The sequence below is a fragment of the Mauremys reevesii genome, linkage group 1 (genome assembly GCF_016161935.1).
Source record: "Mauremys reevesii isolate NIE-2019 linkage group 1, ASM1616193v1, whole genome shotgun sequence".
Lineage (NCBI taxonomy): Eukaryota > Metazoa > Chordata > Testudines > Geoemydidae > Mauremys > Mauremys reevesii.
In genome coordinates this window covers 49,189,012-49,208,091 of record NC_052623.1, presented here as the reverse complement: position 1 = coordinate 49,208,091, position 19,080 = coordinate 49,189,012, and the positions used below count along the sequence as shown (strand labels likewise).

The following is a 19,080-nucleotide window of genomic DNA, read 5'->3' as shown; positions in this document are numbered from 1 at the left end:
TCTTGTCTACACTTAAAAAGCAGCTGCGCTACTGTAGCGCTTCAGTGAAGACACTACCTATGCAGACGGAAGAGCTTCTCTTGTCGGCATAGGTACTCCACCTCCCCAAGAGGCAGCAGTTAGTTTGACAGGAGAATTCTCCCATTAACCTAATACTATCTACACAGTGGGTTAGGTCAGTTTAACTAGATCGCTCCAGGGTGTGGATTTTTCACACGCCTGAGCAACATAGTTATACTGACCTAATTTTCTAATGTAGACCAGGCCTCAGTATTAACACTGGAGGGGACAAAGCCCTGGGGGCTAGAGATGTGCATTTCACTTGTGCAATGAAATTCCAATCTGGTTTGTCCAAAATATATTAATTGTTAAAAAATGTCTATTTCCCTTCTCTTGTGTGGGATGCTCAGGAATTCTCATTTTAGCAGCATGTCAAAATAACTGACCACGGTTGTTCTAATCTAATCAGTGGTAGCACACTGCACTGAGAAAGCCTGAGAGCTGTCAGAGCAGAGGGAGAGGGGATAGAGCTGGATCAGACCCACACCACCATTAACCCCATTCCTCCCTAGACCCAGCGAACAGTACCAGTAGCCCTTCGCCAATACCCCTATGGGGGCACCACATGGGGCAGAAGCTCCTTTGACCTCCCAGGGATGGAGAAGAGATGGAGAGAGACAGCGCACACAAGCTAGGTTAGTCTTTCACTAGCCATCCCTAAGCCTAGCATGTGGCCCCAACAGTCCATGCCCCATTCTGGGATAACAATTTTCTCCTAAATCCTGATGCTCAGGTGGTAAGAGTCTGTGCTGTGGTGCTAAAGGTTCAGGACTCACACCTGACGGGAGGAAGTTGTTACAATTGAACATATGTTTTTTTACCATTTTCTTTTTTAAAAAACTAGGAAGTTACTTACAAAAACCTACTTTAAGAATATTATTCCGGTTGTATAATCAAGCACTTGACAGGCAGACTTATGTTTGCCTGTCTTCTTCTTCTTCAGTATGGCTTGTGTAGCTAGCAATGATTATAAATTTATAGATAGATTTGATAGCTAGCACATTGCCGCAGCATTGAGCTGGTGAATGTCCTTCAGGCCCCTGGCAATAGAATGAAGGGGCCACTCAGATATGATGTGCTCCATCATTTGTGCTGGTGACCACAGTTGCATACAGGTATTTGCCTCATTTTCCATTTAAAGAGGGTTTGTCCACATTTATGATGAGATGTCGTGATGTGATTCAATCAGCACCAGTCTTTCCAACATAAATCAAAAACTGGTGGTTCCTCGGTAGGGTCAGTGATGAGCTGTTTGCTCTGACCCATCAAAATGCTCCATGTGGCTCTCCACTGAGCCTCAGCATCGAAGTTGAGTGTAAGGGTCTTGATGCAGTTCCAAAGAGGATTGCAGGATTTTCATCTTGTCTTTGGTGGGTTCTGCTGGTCATCATGCAACGGATCCTCGTGTATGCATTGACATGATTGAGAAAGCAAGAAGTCTCAGCAGCTCTTCTAATCTGGAGAGGCTGGATATGTGACAGGACCCGAAGCCAGTCAACTGGAATCAATCTGAGTGTCCCTGACACTATGGGCATGGCATTATTGAGTTGTGTATCAAGGAGTTTAGTGTGACTGCTGTGAGACAACACTGGCGCACAACATTCGGCTGCAGAATATACCAAGGCAATTGTTGCAGTTCATAGGGTCCATGGACTGAAGCCCCATGACGTTCTGGCCAGTTTCCTGATAAGCATGACACAAGACCTGAACTTATCACAAGTGTTCTCAAGGTGTTGTCAAAAGGTCAAACTCCAGTCCAGAGTAACACCGAGATACTTAGGGTTAACCTCATGGCTGACGTTCTTACCATAGAACTGCATATCGAGTTTGGTAGGGAGGCTTGTGTGCTGAACAGCTAGGGCAATGGTCTCTGCATACATGAATTTCCTCGACTCTGTCACTGGCATATCCGCGGTGTATAGATTAAAAAGTATCGGGGCCATGCAGCATAGTTGCCTGTGAAACTTTAATTCTGCCCCCTTCTGCATATATATTATGAAACAGTTTTTAGTTATATAATCACATAGTTACCTAATCACATACTGTTTTTTCTACAGGACCCCAGTGTCACTAATTTATTATTGCCTACTGGGCCAGGATGATCTCACCACCACAGAAACTAAGGAAGCGGGGGGGAGTGAGAAAGAAAATGGACAACATAGCAATACTTAAAACAAAGGGGTAGCATATTTATTTTAACAGAGTTTTACACCCATTCTACTTTCAGTTCCAAATATCTTTAAGGTCTACATGCTCCATGATTCTCAAATACAGTTACAATCTTTTATTCCTTTTGGGAACCTGAAGTTTGAGTCTTTTAAGAGAAGCAGGGTCAGTCCGTGTCTAAACTCTTCCAGGTTCAGTACCTTCCTTTCCAAGGGTCTGTCATGGATTCATAGACTCCAAGGCCCAAAGGGACCATTGTGATAATCTAGTCTGACCTCCTGTAGAACACAGGCCACAGAACTTCCCCAAAGTAAATCCTGGAGCATCTCTTTTAGAAAAACAGCTTATATCAGTGAGGCCCTGCAATGGGCACTTGTCAAAAGTTGCAACAACTACATGACTCTGACATAAGTCCAAACTGTTACCTCTGGGAGGGGGAGAATTCCAGCCTCAGGTTGTCCAAAACTAAATCCCCAGGTTTTTCTGTGAGGAAGGCGAAAAAAACCCAAGCAGCCTCAGCCAAGCTTGTGGTATGGGGAAAAATTCTCTCTCTGCTCCACAGTGGCAACTAGCACAGCCCACAGCAACCTAGCACAGGACGGGAGGCTGGTTCACTACTGGTAACCAGCAAACAGGAAATGACTCTGAGCACATTGTTCTCATCATGGCTCCAAATCTCGTGCCAAATCCTGCAAGACCTTATGGCTCCAAATCACAAGCCAAATCTCACGAGACCTCAAGCCCAGCCCAGAAGTCCTGTGGAGGCTGGAAATCTCTCAAGACCTGGCCCATCTTGTCCTTTTTACCCTCTTCCATTGCAGGAGCCACCAAAACATGCCCCTCACTGGGCTCAGGGCCCTCTTTCAGATGGAGAATACATTCTTGGTGTATGGGATAAAAGACAGTATTGTACTACTTCCTGAAGTGCTCAGAAATAATCAAAATTTTGCATAAATGAAGCTTTATGCTTTCTTTTGAGAATAAACATGTTAATGTTCTCTACTAGCCAACCCTTGCACATAAGGATTCAGATATAATCCTAGTACTAATAAACTGAGAGGCATCTGTTTCGGGAAATACAGCTGAGCAAGATGCACATATTTGAACCCCAGCAGGGTTCGGGACCTGACAGCCTTGGGGTTAACTTGAGGCCGAATGGCTCCCAACTACACTTTCCTGAACAATATAGTTGTAATAGCACAGTGGGGGAAAAACAAGCTTATGGATAAGAGAGGCAGTTCTGTTAGCTCTCAGCAGCAGTGGCATGCACTCTCTTGTACAGATGGAGCCAATGACAAGCACCAGCATACAAGCACTCCTGTGCCCCTCCCAACAGACAAGTTTTTTAATGCAGTTCCATAGCTTGATACCACAGGTGCCAAATCCTGTAAGTGGAAATGCACAGAGGCCCTCAATATAGAGCACCTGCTTTGAGTGCAAAACAGAACAGGACACCATCTTAATGTCAGCATCACAATAGCTGCCATAATATATATAGAAATAGAATCCTGAGGACATTCCCCATGAGATTCACTCACATTAAACAACATTTAGAACTGCAGTCAGATATTAAAACATGATACTTTTCTTGAACACAGTTTAGTACAGGGTGGATTAGTCAGAGCTCACTGCTCTCTAAACAAGTTCAGTAGACTCACACTTTCCTAATAAATGTAAGCTGAAAAGAATAATATCTAGTGCCATTATCTTATGGAGTTGGAAACCTAGTGAAGTCACATGACAGACTTTTTAATTAAGAGCTTTACCTGTATAAATTACTTCATGAAACCATTTGTTTCTGGCAGAAGAGTCTAAAGTCAAACATTTAATCTATAGCTAACAAATATTGTAATTATCTGAATTTCTAAAATACACAAAAATTGAAGCTCTTTCTTGAAATAGATCTAAACAAATCTAGACTTTCTTTCTAATAGTCTCTTAAGTTACCCTAACTTTCCTCAATTACTGTTTGCCATTCTGTTTACAAGGGGACAATGGCATCCATTCTCTTCCTGATGTGTGTGCTTACTTCCCATTAGTATTAACGGGTCATGTGCACATAAAGGAAGACCAGATTTCTAAGAAAAAATACGTTTCTTAAAAGACAACTGAACCAACTTCCTGTGGCCATCTAATGTCAAGAAGCAGAGTAGTCTACTGGACTGAGCAAGGGACTGGAAGCCAGGAATTTGTGATGCATGTTCTAATCTTGGCTTTTCCATTGATTTACATGGCCTGAAGCAAGTTCACTTAGTCTCTCGGTGCCACAATTCCCACATCTAAATCTAGCTACCTCAGGGAGGTGTTGTTTGCACAGACCTTTGAAGATGTAAAGCAGAATATAAGAGCAGAAGTACTATTATGATACATTTTGCAAATGGCAAAGTCTTAAAATTTAATTTGTCCATTTAAAACAAGCAAACTTAAAGCCTTTGTGCTACTCAATTTTTCATTAATAAACAAAAGCACAAAACTATAGAGACTTACTCAGACTGCTTAGTTGCCGTATAATAGCAGCAAGGGTACTGTTGGTTACACATTCCAGTTCACTAGTTATTCCTTCAGGAAGAGCTCCTCGGCAGAGGTGCCTAGGTTCAATGTTCCTCTTTACTAAAGGCATGGCTCACAATCTGAAATTTACAGAAAAAAAACAGTGTTATAGTTCAAGCAAAATAGGAAGTTACAATGTATACTGCTCATTTCCCTAATATACCTTAAACAAGTGCTTCCTTTATTGCTTATTTTAGATCACCCTCAAGTGATCTAGGCACTGCCAAGAAAACACAAGAATGACAAGCCCCTGCCCTGAAGAGTTTATAGTCTAAGTGGACTTAACAGACAAATGAAGATCTAACATCCAAAAGTAATGTGCTGGGGGAGAGGACACAGGTTACAGAAATAAGATTCCTCAGTTAAGGTCTTATTGGTCGTTCAGCTGTTGGTTGTGCGGCTGTTACAGGGTTTGGTATTTAGTAACTAAATATACTTATTTTTCTAGATGATGTTGCAGAAATATGTTTTTAGGAATGATCTGAATGAGGTAACGATGCAGACTTGACAAACAGATTTTGGAAGACCATTTCAAGGATAAAAGGCAATATGGAATGTGCAGAGACGTTTGTTGGAGTAAACAAAAGAGACATCAAGGCTTGTGTCCCTGTAGGGGTTGAGGATGGAGACAGGCAAACAGGTGGCAAAACAGCAGACTGAAGGGATTGTAAAAGGAGACAAGAGCATGGTGGCTGCATAATACAGGTCCGTAAGAAAGTGAAGACAAAAAGTTTGAACTTGATGCAACATTCAATGGGGATATAGTGAAGTGACTCGAAGGTGGAGGTAAAGGTAACAAGTTAGTTTTTTTAATATCAGTTAATAAATCTTTGTAAATTAGCAAGTGAAAGGCAAGAAAGATGATTTTGAGATGGGCATTTTGGAACGAACCAAGGGAACGAGGCAAAGAAGATTAGAGAGAGGAGGAAGTTGCAGTAGTCAAGCAAGGTAATGATCAGCACGTGAACCAATGATTTTCCTGCAGAGATTGAAAGCGCAGATATTTTCTTTTTTTAAAATGTCTGATGACAACAGCCATGCACTATTCAAGAATAAATGTTTAGCTTTGTAGGATCACAGATATACTCCAGAAGGGCATATTTTTGCACAGAAATCTGGTATCTACCTTAGGAAAACTAAGTGGCAAGAGTTTATTTGGAGGCAAATACTGAAGTCTTCCTTTTTGCTGCACTGGAGCAGTAATAAAGTAGTAATCTTTCACCTTTAATTTACTCCTGAGAGAATCCTACGCCACTGTGCAATGCAGAATTTGTGCAGAAGGGGAGATTACTTCCATGTAACTGGAGGTTCTTTGAGATGCATGGTCCCTATCTGTATTCCACTGAGGGTTATGCACATGCGCTGTGCGCTTGGAACTTTTCTAAGTAGGAATGTCCATCGGTCCACGCATATGCCCTTGTACTGCCCCATGGTTTCGCTCAAGACGATAAAGGGCAGGGCGGACTGACTGCACCTTCAGTTCCTTCTCTACCACAAATCTAACAAATCTGCAGCAGAGGGAAAGGATGGCGGGACCGGAATACAGCTAGAGACCACACATCACAAAGAGCCTCCAGTTACACATAAGTAACCTCCCCTTCTTCTTCGAGTGATGGTCCCTATTGTATTCCACTGAAGGTGATTAACAAGCAGTACCTAGATAAGAGAAGGATGCAAGGAAGATGACTGCACCATAGAACAGAGACCACTGCATCAAATGAGGCATCTGTCAGAGTCTTGCACCAGGGGACAGTGAGAAGAAAAGTTGTGTACCAAACTCCACATGGCCACCTTACATACGTCCATAAGGGACATACTGTGGAGCGCGGCCATAGTTGATGCTTGTGCTCTTGCAGAATGGGCCTAAATCCCACCTGGTGGGGACTGCCCCAACAACAGATAGAATGTAATGCACTCTGAGATCCACTTCGAGATTCTCTGGGTGGAAATGGCCTGCCCCTGAATTCTGTCTGCTATGGCAACAAATAGCCTAGGAGACTTCTGGAATGGCCTCATCCTTCGTAGGTAAAAGGTCATAAGAACAAAAAAGCAGCCATACTGGGTCAGACCAAAGGTCCATCTAGCCTAGTAGCCTGTCTTCTGACAGTGGCTAATGCCAGGTGCCCCGGAGAGAACAGCCAATCCTCAAGTGATCCATCCCATCGCCCATTCCCAGCTTCTGGTAAACAGAGGCTAGGGACACCATCCCTGCCCATCCTAGCTAATAGCCATTGATGGACCTATCCTCCTAGAACTTATCTATTTCTTTTTTGAACCCTATTATAGTCTTGGCCTTCACAACATCCTCTGGCAAAAACTTCCATAGACTGACTGTGCATTGTGTGGAAAAAATACGTCCTTTTGTTTGTTTTAAACCTGCTCCCTATTAATTTCATTTGGTGACCCCTAGTTCTTGTGTTACGAAAAGGAGTAAACAACACTTCCTTTTTTATTTTTTCCCACACCAGTCATGATTTTATAGACCTCAATCATATACCCCCTTAGTTGTCTCTTTTCCAAGCTGAAAAGTCCCAGTCTTATTAATCTTTCCTCATATGGAAGCCATTCCACATCCCTAATCACTACTGTTGCCCTTTTCTGAAACTTTTTCAATTCCAATACATCTTTTTTGAAATGGGGCAACCACATTTGCGCATAGTATTCAAGATGTGGGCGTACCATGGATTTATATAGAGGCAATATGACATTTTCTGTCTCATTAGCTATCCCTTTCTTAATGATTCCCAACATTTAGTTCGCTTTTTTGATTGCCACTGCACACTGAGTGGATGTTTTCAGAGAACTAGCCACAATGATTGTAAGATTTCTTTCTTGAGTAGTATCAGCTAATTTAGACCCCATCATTTCATATGTATAGTTGGGATTATGTTTTCCAATGTGCATTACTTTGCATTTATCAGCACTGAATTTCATCTGCCATTTTGTTGCCCAGTCACCCAGTTTTGAGAGATCCTTTTGTAGCTCTTCACAGTATGCCTGCGTATCTTGAGTAGTTTTGTATCATCTGCAAATTTTGCCACCTCGCTGTTCACTCCTTTTTCCAGATCATTTATGAATATGTTGAATAGTACTGGTCCCAATACAGACCCCCTGTATTGGGGGGGAGGGGAGAGGAGATAGCTCAGTGGTTTGAGCATTGGCCTGCTAAACCCAGGGTTGTGAGTTCAATCCTTGAGGGGGCCACTTAGGGATCAGGGGCAAAAACTGGTCCTGCTAGTGAAGGCAGCAGGCTGGACTCAATGACCTTTCAAGGTCCCTTCCAGTTCTAGGAGACTGGTATATCTCCAATTATTACCTATTATCCCTGGGGGACACTATCATCTCTCTCTCTCCATTCTGAAAACTGACCACTTATTTCTACCCTTTGTTTCCAATCTTTTAACCAGTTACCAATCCATGAGAGGACCTTCCTTCTTATCTCATGACAGCTTACTTTGCTTAAGAGCCTTTGGTGAGGGACCTTGTCAAAATTTTTCTGAAAATATAAGTACACAATATCTACTGGATCCCCCTTGCCACATGCTTGTTGACCCCCTCAACCAGTAAACTAGTGAGGCATGATTTCCCTTTACAAAAAACATGTTGACTCTTCTCCAACAAATTATGTTCATCTGTGTCTGACAATTTTGTTCTTTACTAAAGTTTCAACCAGTTTGCCTGGTACTGAAGCTATTATTTTTTGAGTCTTTAGCTAGCTGTTCTTTAGATTTTTTTTTGGCCTTCATAATTATATTTTACACTTAATTTCCCAGAGTTTATACTCCTTTCTATTGTCCTCACTAGGATTTAACTTCCGCTTTTTAAAGAATGCCTTTTTGCATGATTTGGAAGCAACCACAGACTTAACAAGCCAGCAGTTTATTGCATCACTGATATAAGCCTGATCCAAGAACTTTGCAATTGTTGTATGTATTGGATTCCTTTAGCCAATTTTAACTCTCACCTTTCTTTCTTTTTTATAAATAAACCTTTAGATTTTAGATACTAAAGGATTGGTAACAGTGTGATTATTGGGTAAGATCTGAATTGCATATTGACCTGGGTGTGTGGCTGGTCCTTTGGGATCGGAAGAACCTTTTATTTGATTAAATTAATTTTACAGAACCACTCATCATGTTGAATCCAGGATTGGAAGGGATAAGGAAACTGCTTTTTCTGACTTCTTATTAGCCAGTGTGGTAAAACGGAAGCTTACTTTTGTTGCTGGTTTGGTAGATCTTATGGGAGAACCACCACCAGTTTTGGGGTGTGTCTGCCCTATTTCTCACCAGTTTGTCCTGAATTTGGTATTCTCAGCTGTGACCCACACAGGCACAGTGACAGCCTCTCACTGCTTCTTTTACTTTGTTGTTTAGCCACAGGGGCACTTTTTTTGGTTCTCTTACTATGTTTTTTAATTTGGGGTATAAATTTAAGTTGAGCCTCTATCATGGTGTCTTTAAAAAGTTTCCATGCAGCTTGCAGGGATTTCACTTTTGGTGTTGTACCTTTTAACTTCTGTTTCACTAACCTCCTCATTTTTGTGTAGTCACCCTTTTCTGTGTAGTTCCCCCACCAGGGCCCTACATACAGGGAGGGAGTGAAGCCATGGTTCTTCCTTTGAGGTTTGGGAAAGAAGGTGGGAAGATATATGGGTTGGCTGAGGTGGAAGGGGGAACGTACTTTTGGTAGATATTTGTGCTGCAAGTGCAGTGAGACCCTGTCCTTATGGAACGTGGTGAAAGGAGGATTTACCATCATGACCCCCAGTTCACCAACCCTTCTTACAGAGGTAATAGTGATCAGGAAAGTGACCTTCCTTGAAAGAAGAGAAAGGGAGAAGGAGACCAGAGTTCAAAGGGCAAGTTCATCAATACTGAAAGGACTAGGCTGAGATCCCACTGAGGAGCAAAATGCTGAACAGAAGGATATTTGCATACAAGGCCCTCCCAGACAAAGGGTGAGTGAAAACCAAATGCCCCCTCCTCCCAATCAGGAGGATGAAAATCACGGATAGCTGCTACGTCCACCTTGTTGGAGCCGAGAGCGAGGCTCGAGGCCTTCAGAGACAGAAAATAGTCAAAGAGCATTGGGATGCCCACAGCCTTTAGGACAAGATCTTTCTGCTGGGCCCAGGAAGTGAAACATGTCCATTTGGTCTGGTAGGATGACCTCGTGGAGTCCTTCCTGCTACTCGAAAGGACATCTCGCACGCCGATGAACGTTCCCATGCTAGCAGAGGTGTCCATCCAAAAACCAAGCTCTCAGGTCAAGTGTCCACAGATCAGAGTGCCTGAGCCTGCTGATTTGTTGTGTGAGCAGTTCCAGGCATATTAGAAGCAGGAATAGAGGATGCTTCAAACACACAGAAAAGAGAAGGAAACCAGAACTGGCGAGGCCAGGATGGACATCGCCCTCTTCCGTTGAAGTTTGTGAAGGACAAGGGGCAGAAGCGCTAGGGGAGGGAAGGTGTAATTAATTCGGTTTAACCAGTCAATGACCAAGGCCTTGTGCTAACAATGGCACCGAGCCCTCCCCTGGAACAGTACTGGATGCACTTGGTGAGGCTATGCAAGGGGAAGAGATCCCTGACCGGGATCCTGCAATGACCAGAAATACCTACGATTACCATGTCATGCAACTCTCATTTGTGGTCAACCACGAAGTTCCTACTGAGAGCATCAGCAATCACATTCTAAGCCCCCAGGAAATAGGCTGCCAAAAATAGGATACAGTGTGCAATGTACCAATTCCAGAACTGTATCGCTTTCACACACAGCGCTGGGGACCTTTTTGCCTCCTTGCTTATGTAGTAAACTGCAGTGGTGCTGTCTGACATAATCAAACTAGGGAAATGCAACCTAGATGGAGCTACTATAAGGTGGGTGCATAACTGCTTGGGAAACCGTTCCCAGAGAGTGGTTATCAGTGGATCACAATCATGCTGGAAGGGCGTAATGAGGGGGTCCCACAGGGATCAGTTCTGGGTCCGGTTCTGTTCAATATCTTCATCAATGATTTAGATAATGGCATACAGAGTACATTTATAAAGTTTGCGGACCATACCAAGCTGGGTTGCAAGTGCTTTGGAGGATAGGATTATAATTCAAAATGATCTGGAAAAACTGGAGAAATGGTCTGAAGTAAACAATATGAAATTCAGTAAGAACAAATGCAAAGTACTCCACTTAGGAAGGAACAATCAGTTGCACACATACAAAATGGGAAATGATTGCCTAGGAAGGAGCACTGCGGAAAGTGATCTGGGGGTCATTGTGGACCACAAGCTAAATATGAGTCAACAGTGTAACACTGTTGCAAAAAAAGCAAACACCCTTCTGGGATGTATTAGCAGAAGTGTGGTAAGCAAGACACGCGAAGTAATTCTTCCACTCTACTCTGCACTGATTAGGCCTCAACTGGAGTTTTGTGTCCAGTTCTGGGTGCCACATTTCAGGAAGGATGTGGACAAACTGGAGAAAGTCCAGAGAAGAGCAACAGAAATGATTGACGGTCTAGAAAACAACCTATGAGGGAAGATTGAAAAAATTGTGTTTCTTTAGTCTGGAAAAGAGAAGACTGAGAGGGGACATGACAACAGTTTTCAAGTATGTAAAAGGTTGTTACAAGGAGGAGGAAGAAAAATTGTTTTTCTTAACCTCTGAGGATAGGACAAGAAGCAATGGGCTTAAATTGCAGCAAGGTAAGTTTAGGTTGGACAAAACTTTCTAACTGCCAGGGTGGTTAAGCACTGGAATAAATTGACAAAAGAGGTTGTGGAGTCTCCATCATTGGAGATTTTTAAGAACAGGTTAGACAAACACCTGTCAGGGATGGTCTAGGTAATACTTAGTCCTGCCATGAGTGCAGGGGACTGGACTAGATGATCTCTCAAAGTCCTTTCCAGTTCTATGATTCTGGATGGACATTAAAAATGCCTGGCATGCCCTGCGTACCACCCAAAGTTCCAGGACATTGATGTAAATCCTGGTTTCCCGACTGTTCCAAGTTCCTTCCATCATGTGATCTCCCATATGGACGCCCCAGCCGTCGAGTGACCCATCCGTTATGATTGTCACGCTTGGAGAGGATGGAAGGAAGGAGATTCTGGAGCAAACTTGGAGCAGTCCTGTCCCCCGCTGAAGGGAAGATATGACTTCTGGTGGAACAGTGAGAACAGTGTCCATGGGTTGACGCATAGGGGAATAGACTTCCTGCAGCCATAGCTGTGGGCAGCAAAAGTGCAGGCAAGTGAAGGCCATGACAAACGTGTACACTGCCATGTTACCAGGGAGGGAGAGAAAAGTTCTGGCTGAGACCGAGGGTTGAATGTCACTCAAGTGATCAGGTCAGTAGCGTCTGGAACCTATCCTTTGGCAGATAAGCACGTGCAGAGGTCATGTTCATGTGTGCTCCAATGAACTGCAGGGACCATGTAGGGTGCCAAAGTCAGTTTTTTGACATTTGCACTCACCCCTAGGGAGGAGAGGAGTAGAAGGAGCTGGGATATCAAGTCTCATGATTCCCTTCTGGACCATGCCGCCAGCAGCCAGTCATCAAGGTAGGGGAAGACAAGGACTCCCTGCCATCGGAGGTGAGCTGTTACTACACAGAAAACCTTGGTAAATACTCATGGAGCAATGGTAAGTCTGAATGAGAGAACCCAGTAGTAGAAGTGCCAAGGACCCACCGTGAACCTCAGGAACCATCTGTGGGTCGTGTGGATATTGACAAGGAAGTAGGTGTCTGGCAGAGAAAGCTATAAACCACATGCCTTTTTCTAGTGAGGGAATGATGGCCACAAGCATAACCATGAGGAACTTTGGCTTGCGACTGGAATTGTTGAGATGTGGGAGATCTAGGATTGATCTCTGTGATGGGGCCACCCATAAGGCTTTATGGAAATATGCTTATGTATGTGTGTATATATAATATAACATAACTAGAATGTGTTTTATGCTACTGTCACGGAGTGTGGGGGCGCCAGGCCCTGCACCCCCGGGCTCCCTGCGATTCACCAGGACTCTCAGCCAGCCAGTAAAGCAGAAGGTTTATTTAGACGACAGGAACACAGTCCAGCACAGGTCTTGCAGGCACCGATAACCGGATCTCCCCGGTTAGCTCCATCTTGGAGGGCCTCACCGCCCCCTCCCCCCCCCCGGGATCAGAGCTCGGTCTCCCTGCCTCCCCTCTCTTCTTCAGCCCACTTCAGTCTCCCAGTCCTCTCCGGCCCCTCCTCTCTCCTCCGCCTCTTTCCTTTTTGTCTCCCCTGGCCAGAGGTGTCACCTCCCCTCCCCCAGGCCAAGCTCAGCTCACAGTTTGAATTCCTGCATCTCACCTAAACCTCTGGCTCTCCCCTCCCCCACACAGACAGTCTGTGCTTCCTACTCCATCACAGCTACATATGCCATGTAATATATCTCTGTAAAGGTCATGATCTACTGAATCTATTAATCCTATTTGTATGCATGTATCATTTTTGTATTCGAAGTTATGAATATTGGCTGCATACTTGTTTGATTCTAAGTAGGCTGTAGTGAAACAGTTGGTCAGCTTCCTGAGAAAAGACTATTCTCAGTAAGTGCCCCATCAAGAAACACTTAAGCCAACAATGAACTTGGAGAAACCAATGCACATTTGAACTTTCCCAGGAATGTGGCTTGGCTGGTAAGGAACTCAGTCATGCATAGACATATGACTTGCCCAGATGACTCCAATACTCCATTTTGTAGCTGGACTTTGCATAGGAGAGAGGAGGGGGTCTCCACCCACAAGAGAAAGTCTATTTAAGCCCAGGGGAGATCCCTTCATTTTGTCTTCAGCTGGCTAAACAGAGAGCCTGTCCACCCCCAAAGATACCTGGAAGAAACTGAAACAAAGGACAGTGACTGCAAAGGGTGTGAGTGATTGCTGGACCAAGACTAACAGGAGATTAGTCTGTAAAAGGAAGCATTCTGGAACTGGTGAGGATATTATCTGTATTCAGTTTGATTAGACATAGATTTGCATGTTTTATTTTATTTTATTTGGTAACTTACTTTGTTCTGTCTGTCACTACTTGGAACTACTTAAATCCTACTTTCTATATTTAATAAAATCACTTTTTACTCATTAATTAACCCAGAGTATGTATGAGTATCTGGGGGTGGGGCAAACAGCTGCGCATATCTTGCTATCAGCCTTATAGAGGGTGAACAATTCATGAGTTTACCCTGTATAAGCTTTATACAAGGTAAAATGGATTTATTTGGGTTTAGACCCCACTGGGAGTTGGGTATCTGAGTGTTAAAGATAAGAACACCTCTGCTGGTTGCTTTCAGGTAAGCCTACAGTGGTTAGGGGATGTGATTCAGACCTGGGTCTGGGTTTGCAGCAGGCTAGTGAGTCTGGCTCAAACCAGGCAGGGCATTGAAGTCCTAAGCTGACAGGGCAGGAAAGCAGGGGCAGTAGTAGTCTTGGCACATCAATTGGCAGCTCCCAAGGGGGTTTCTGTGATCCAACCCATCACAATCTCCATACCCCCTTCTTCTTGGGCACCAGGAAACAGAATAGAACCCTGTGCCCTGAAAGGTTGTATGGACTGGCTCTACTGCTCCTCTCTGCAATAGGGAGTCCACCTCTAGGGCAAGGACACTGCCATGAAAGTGGTCCCTGGAAGAGGACTGGTGTGGGAGATGTGGAGGAGGTAGTGTCAAACTATCATATAGCCATGTCAAATGACATCCAGGACCCACTTGTCCACTGTTATCGTGCTCCATGCTGGCAAAAAAAGAGTTTGAGATGGTCCCTGAAAGGGATGGCTGGAAAGAGCATTGGGGTGCAAAGTGGCTGACAGGTCTCTAGATGCATTCAAATATCACTTATGTGACGACTGAGTGTGCTGCGCAGATGACTGCCCCAGAAGACCAGGCAGATGGGATCTTTGTACCTTTGTGTACTTCTCTGGAGGCTCAAAGGCTCGCTGATTGTAGAACTGGGGAGCTCTATAGTGTTGTATAGACAGTGGGTGATAAAATTTTCATTTGGGCACTGGCATATAAATGCCTAGTGATCGTATGGCAGCTCTAGAGTCTTTCAGTGAGTGTAAAGAATCTTCCATCTTCTGATGGAAGAGCTGCGATTCATCAAAAGGGAGGTCCTCAGTTGTGCTCTGTACCTCCCTAGGAAAGCCTGAGGAGTGTAACCAGGATTCCTTCCTCATGATGATTCGAGTTGCCACAGTACATGAGAACTTGTCTGTGGAATCAACCGCAGCCTGAAGTATGGTTCTAGTGACCAACTTGCCCTCCTCCAAAATATCTTGGAAGCAGGCACGATCCTGATGTGGTAGCTTGTCCACAAAGTTCACCATCTGGACATAGTTCAAAAAGTCATATTTGGCCATCAGCAGAAGGTAGTTCGAAATACGAAACAGGAGGCTGGCTGTTGGATCTTAAGGCTTCCTACCCTTAAGATCCAAACCCTTGCCCTCCTTGTCAAAGGGAGTGGAGGAGGGATGCTGTTGTTTGGCCTGCTCTGTGGCAACCTGAATCGCCAGGGAATTAGGCATAGGGAGGGAAAACAGAAACTCAGACCCATTCGAGGGGACATGGAATCTCTTTTCCATTCCTTTTGGGTGTGGGTACATGTGGTCTGGGTATGTCACACAGTACATACTGATTGGAGAATGACATTGTTGATCAGTAGAGCCACTCTGGATGGTACCAATGCATGCAAAATGTCCAACAGTTGGTGCTGACTGTCCTGCACCCCTTCCAACAGGATCTGAACAGCATTAGCTGCTGTTCTTAACAGCTCCTGAAACTGATGATAGTCATCAGGAGGAGAGGAAGGTGTCAACGACACAGCCGCATCCGGGGACGATGAGGGAAGCCTCTCCGGACCCAGAGATACTGATGGAGCTGGGCTAACTGGTGCATGGTCTGGCCCCAATTCCAAATGTCTATCAACAAAGGATGGGTCAGTGAAATTGGGGACTCCTCCTGGATGGATTGGGACAGTTCCGAAGGCAGATACTGGCACCACAAGCTCCAATATGGCCTACCTGGTTGATCCTGATACTGCAGTGTCAGTGCCCATGGAGTCAGATACCAGTGGCTCCTGAGCTGAGACAATGGAAGGTATTGCCACAGCACTGTCAGAACCTTTGGGTAGTCATGCCTCCAGAACAGAAGCAGCAGACCATGCGTATCATCAGAGTCCACTGACTCAGAGAAACTGGAGTCCTGTAAAAGTGGAGGTGCAGACAAAATGGGGTGTATTATAGGAACATGACCAGAAGGCAGCAGATCCGACATAGGAGGGAGGCCCTCTTAGCAGGCAGAGACCTCATCCCTTCCAGGGCAAACAGTTCATGAGGTCCAAGAGCACATCTGAGCCTCCCTGGAGTCAATGGCAGAGACATATGGAACCAGAGCCAGTAAGGGAACCTGTCTCGGTGCATACAGTGGGAGCCCCAGCCAAGTGACATTTCCTGAATCTTTTTTTTTATCATCTCTATTGTTACAGACATACTCATTGACAGGTATTTTGAAATAAATTACCAAAACATTAGCATCTGGTGTGATTATATTGTGTTATTTTGACAGATAAAATATGCCGAATTTTTAAGGCACAGAATTCCCCCAGGAGAATATTGAAATTATATTGGTAAAATAGAAATAAAGTCTTTCTGCTTCTGAGACAAAACAATACAACCACTGTTTTTGAAATAAATCTTTAGAATTCACTTGTAGCAAGCTGGGAAGAAAAAAACATTTTAGAACACTCCATTGAGTATTTTGCAAAAAGAGTTATCTTTTAACTGAATATTAAACACACAAATTATTTAATTTCAAGAGGTTTTCAAAACAGAATCTTAATAAAAATTATTTAAAAACACATAGACTTGAATTTTAATATCTTAGTCCTCCAGAGACAGGAAACTTTTTAAAATATTTCATGTCTTAAAGCCATTTCAGTCTGGTGATATTTTGTTTTAAATCTGATGTTTCAGAATGGATACAGGAAACTCATTTTTTATTTAATACAAGACCCACATGATGATTTTTTATTCCTGTTTGATGTTTTTGTACTCCTCGAGGACTGGATTGTTAGTTTTTAAAGCACTATTTAACATGTAAGATTATTCAGTTTTATGATGTTGGCCTAACAAAATACTTCTGGATGTTTAGAACTGCTAAAGCATATGCACACTTTATGCAGGATACAGCATACTATTTGTGTAGAACAGGGGTCGGCAACCTTTCAGCAGTGGTGTGCCGAGTCTTCATGTATACACTCTAATTTAAGGCTTCATGTGCCGGTAATACATTTTAACGTTTTTTAGAAGGTCTCTAAGTCTATAATATATAACCAAACTATTGTTATATGTAAAGTAAACAAGGTTTTCAAAATGTTTCAGAAGCTTTATTTAAAATTATATTAAAATACAGATCTTACTAGTTTACTGTGATCCTTGCCCTTGCTTTTCCTTACTGAGTTTTCCAATGTCTGGTGGCACGTATTTGGATACTTTAAGCTGCACACAGCTTCTGAGTGATCAGTTGATAACCGGCTGGCAGGAGGTCAGCGGCTGGAACCCCAGATCGGCAGCTGAGGTGAGTGGAGCTGGCGGTTGGTAGGGCTGAGCAGGGCTGGAAGCCTGGACCCTGTCTGGCAGGGGGCCTGCGCTGGAACTCCAACTGGAAGCAAGGTGAGTGGGGCTGTGGTGGGGACCCCAGCTGGCAAGGGGCCAGCAGCCGGAACCCCAGAGCGACAACAGGCTGAGCATCTCCGCCCACTCCGCTCTGGGGTTTCAGCCAGCAGCTCCTGACAGCTGAGGTCTCAGCCCACTGCCAGCCTGGAGTTCCTTCACCCAGGCCAGCAGTGGGCGCTGAGTGGAACCGGTGGCGGGACCCCGGATGGCAAGGGGCCAGCAGTGGGAACCCCAGCCCGCCCCGCGTGCCGAGCAGCTCAGCCCACCCCGCGTGCCATCAAAAATTGGCTCGAGTGCCGTGCCGTAGGTTGCCAACCCCTGGTGTAGAACATGAAACTACTTATAAGGAATTATTTAACTGTGTAAGAAAGGGATAACACTGAAGCTAGTAGGAAGTAAATTAATAGGCCATCATTAGTATAACTGCAGATCCCAAATCTTAAAATTACTTCAATACATAAAACACATCATATAGTTACCTATAACCTATTCACAGGCAACATTATCATACAGGCTAGTAAAGATTTAAGCACTCTCCATGTCATATACAAGCAAAGTTTCTGAAATTCTAATACATGATTAATGAACATGTTACAAAAATATATTTTCTTAGAATTAGTCATTGTGATTTGCAATTTAGCAGTAATGTCCTCTACTTGATAAGAGAGAGTATTTTTTTAACCAGGTAAATATAGTGGAATTTCTGTTTTATATATGATTGTGCACAGCTTTTCTTCTTTCAGATGGGCTTTCTTAAATGTTCTGCAGCTCAGTAAAGAAAACACACTAGTTCCACCTGCAAGTTGTGCTTTTGGGTGTATTTTCTTTGTAGCTTATTTAACATTTAATATGTTTCAATTGGAAGTTAAATTCCAATATGTATGCTCAACAATAACCATTAAAAATATGCACTATGTTAAAAGAATATACTAGTAATTGCTTGTTTTATTTATGCAATAGGGCTCATTTAAGATGAGCACTGAAGATACATTTCTTAAGCAGAGGAGGATCAGAAAAAGGTACTCGCTTGAACGTATAATTTCCTCAGAAAATTATATTTCATCTATTCAATTCAATCAAATATGACACCTACAATATGGAGGCACACAGACCAGATTTTTCAAGTAGTTTACAGGCTTTTCTTAATTAAAGTCAATACATAAGCATAAATTCTAATACCATACTTCATTCAGCTCTGATTAAAAATTAAGACAGCACTTTATTTAAAGGAACAATTTTCTGCTTGATCTGGTATCAATTCATTAACATAAGGATCTTTTCAATTAAGTGTCTCTTGCTTTACTAATTATCCTAGAACTTTTCAGTGCTACAAACTTTTGTATACAGCTAGTAAAAATATATCTATTCTTCACCCCGTTTTATTCACTACCATACATGTAGTACATATAACCAGTCTATCATTTTCTTATCACTACTCTGCATTTCACACACACTTTCCAAGTCAAGCAAACAAGTTAGAAAAATCTTATGGGTTCATGGCAGCAACATGGGTAAATTCTCTTACAATAGATATTAACAGCAAGTAGGAGTAGGAGATGAAATATGTCTCTGCATTACTAGGGCACAATTCAGACTGAGAAAAAGCA

General features: G+C 43.3%; 1 protein-coding gene across 13 annotated transcripts in view; it reads right to left on the bottom strand.

Moving 5' to 3' along the window:
• The window catches only part of WASF3 (WASP family member 3), a 141,535-nt gene that overhangs the window by 34,225 nt on the left and 88,230 nt on the right, over positions 1-19,080 (bottom strand). For 10 of the 13 annotated variants that reach the window (XM_039520243.1, XM_039520245.1, XM_039520239.1 and 7 more), the window contains one exon: positions 4,714-4,856. In XM_039520243.1, the coding sequence (XP_039376177.1) occupies positions 4,714-4,846 (133 nt within the window). In that variant the 5' untranslated portion in view covers positions 4,847-4,856. Of the gene's footprint in view, positions 1-4,713; positions 4,857-6,432; positions 6,528-12,250; positions 12,382-19,080 lie in introns of those variants that run through there. The other 3 variants (XM_039520246.1, XM_039520247.1, XM_039520251.1) reach the window with 2 other exon arrangements.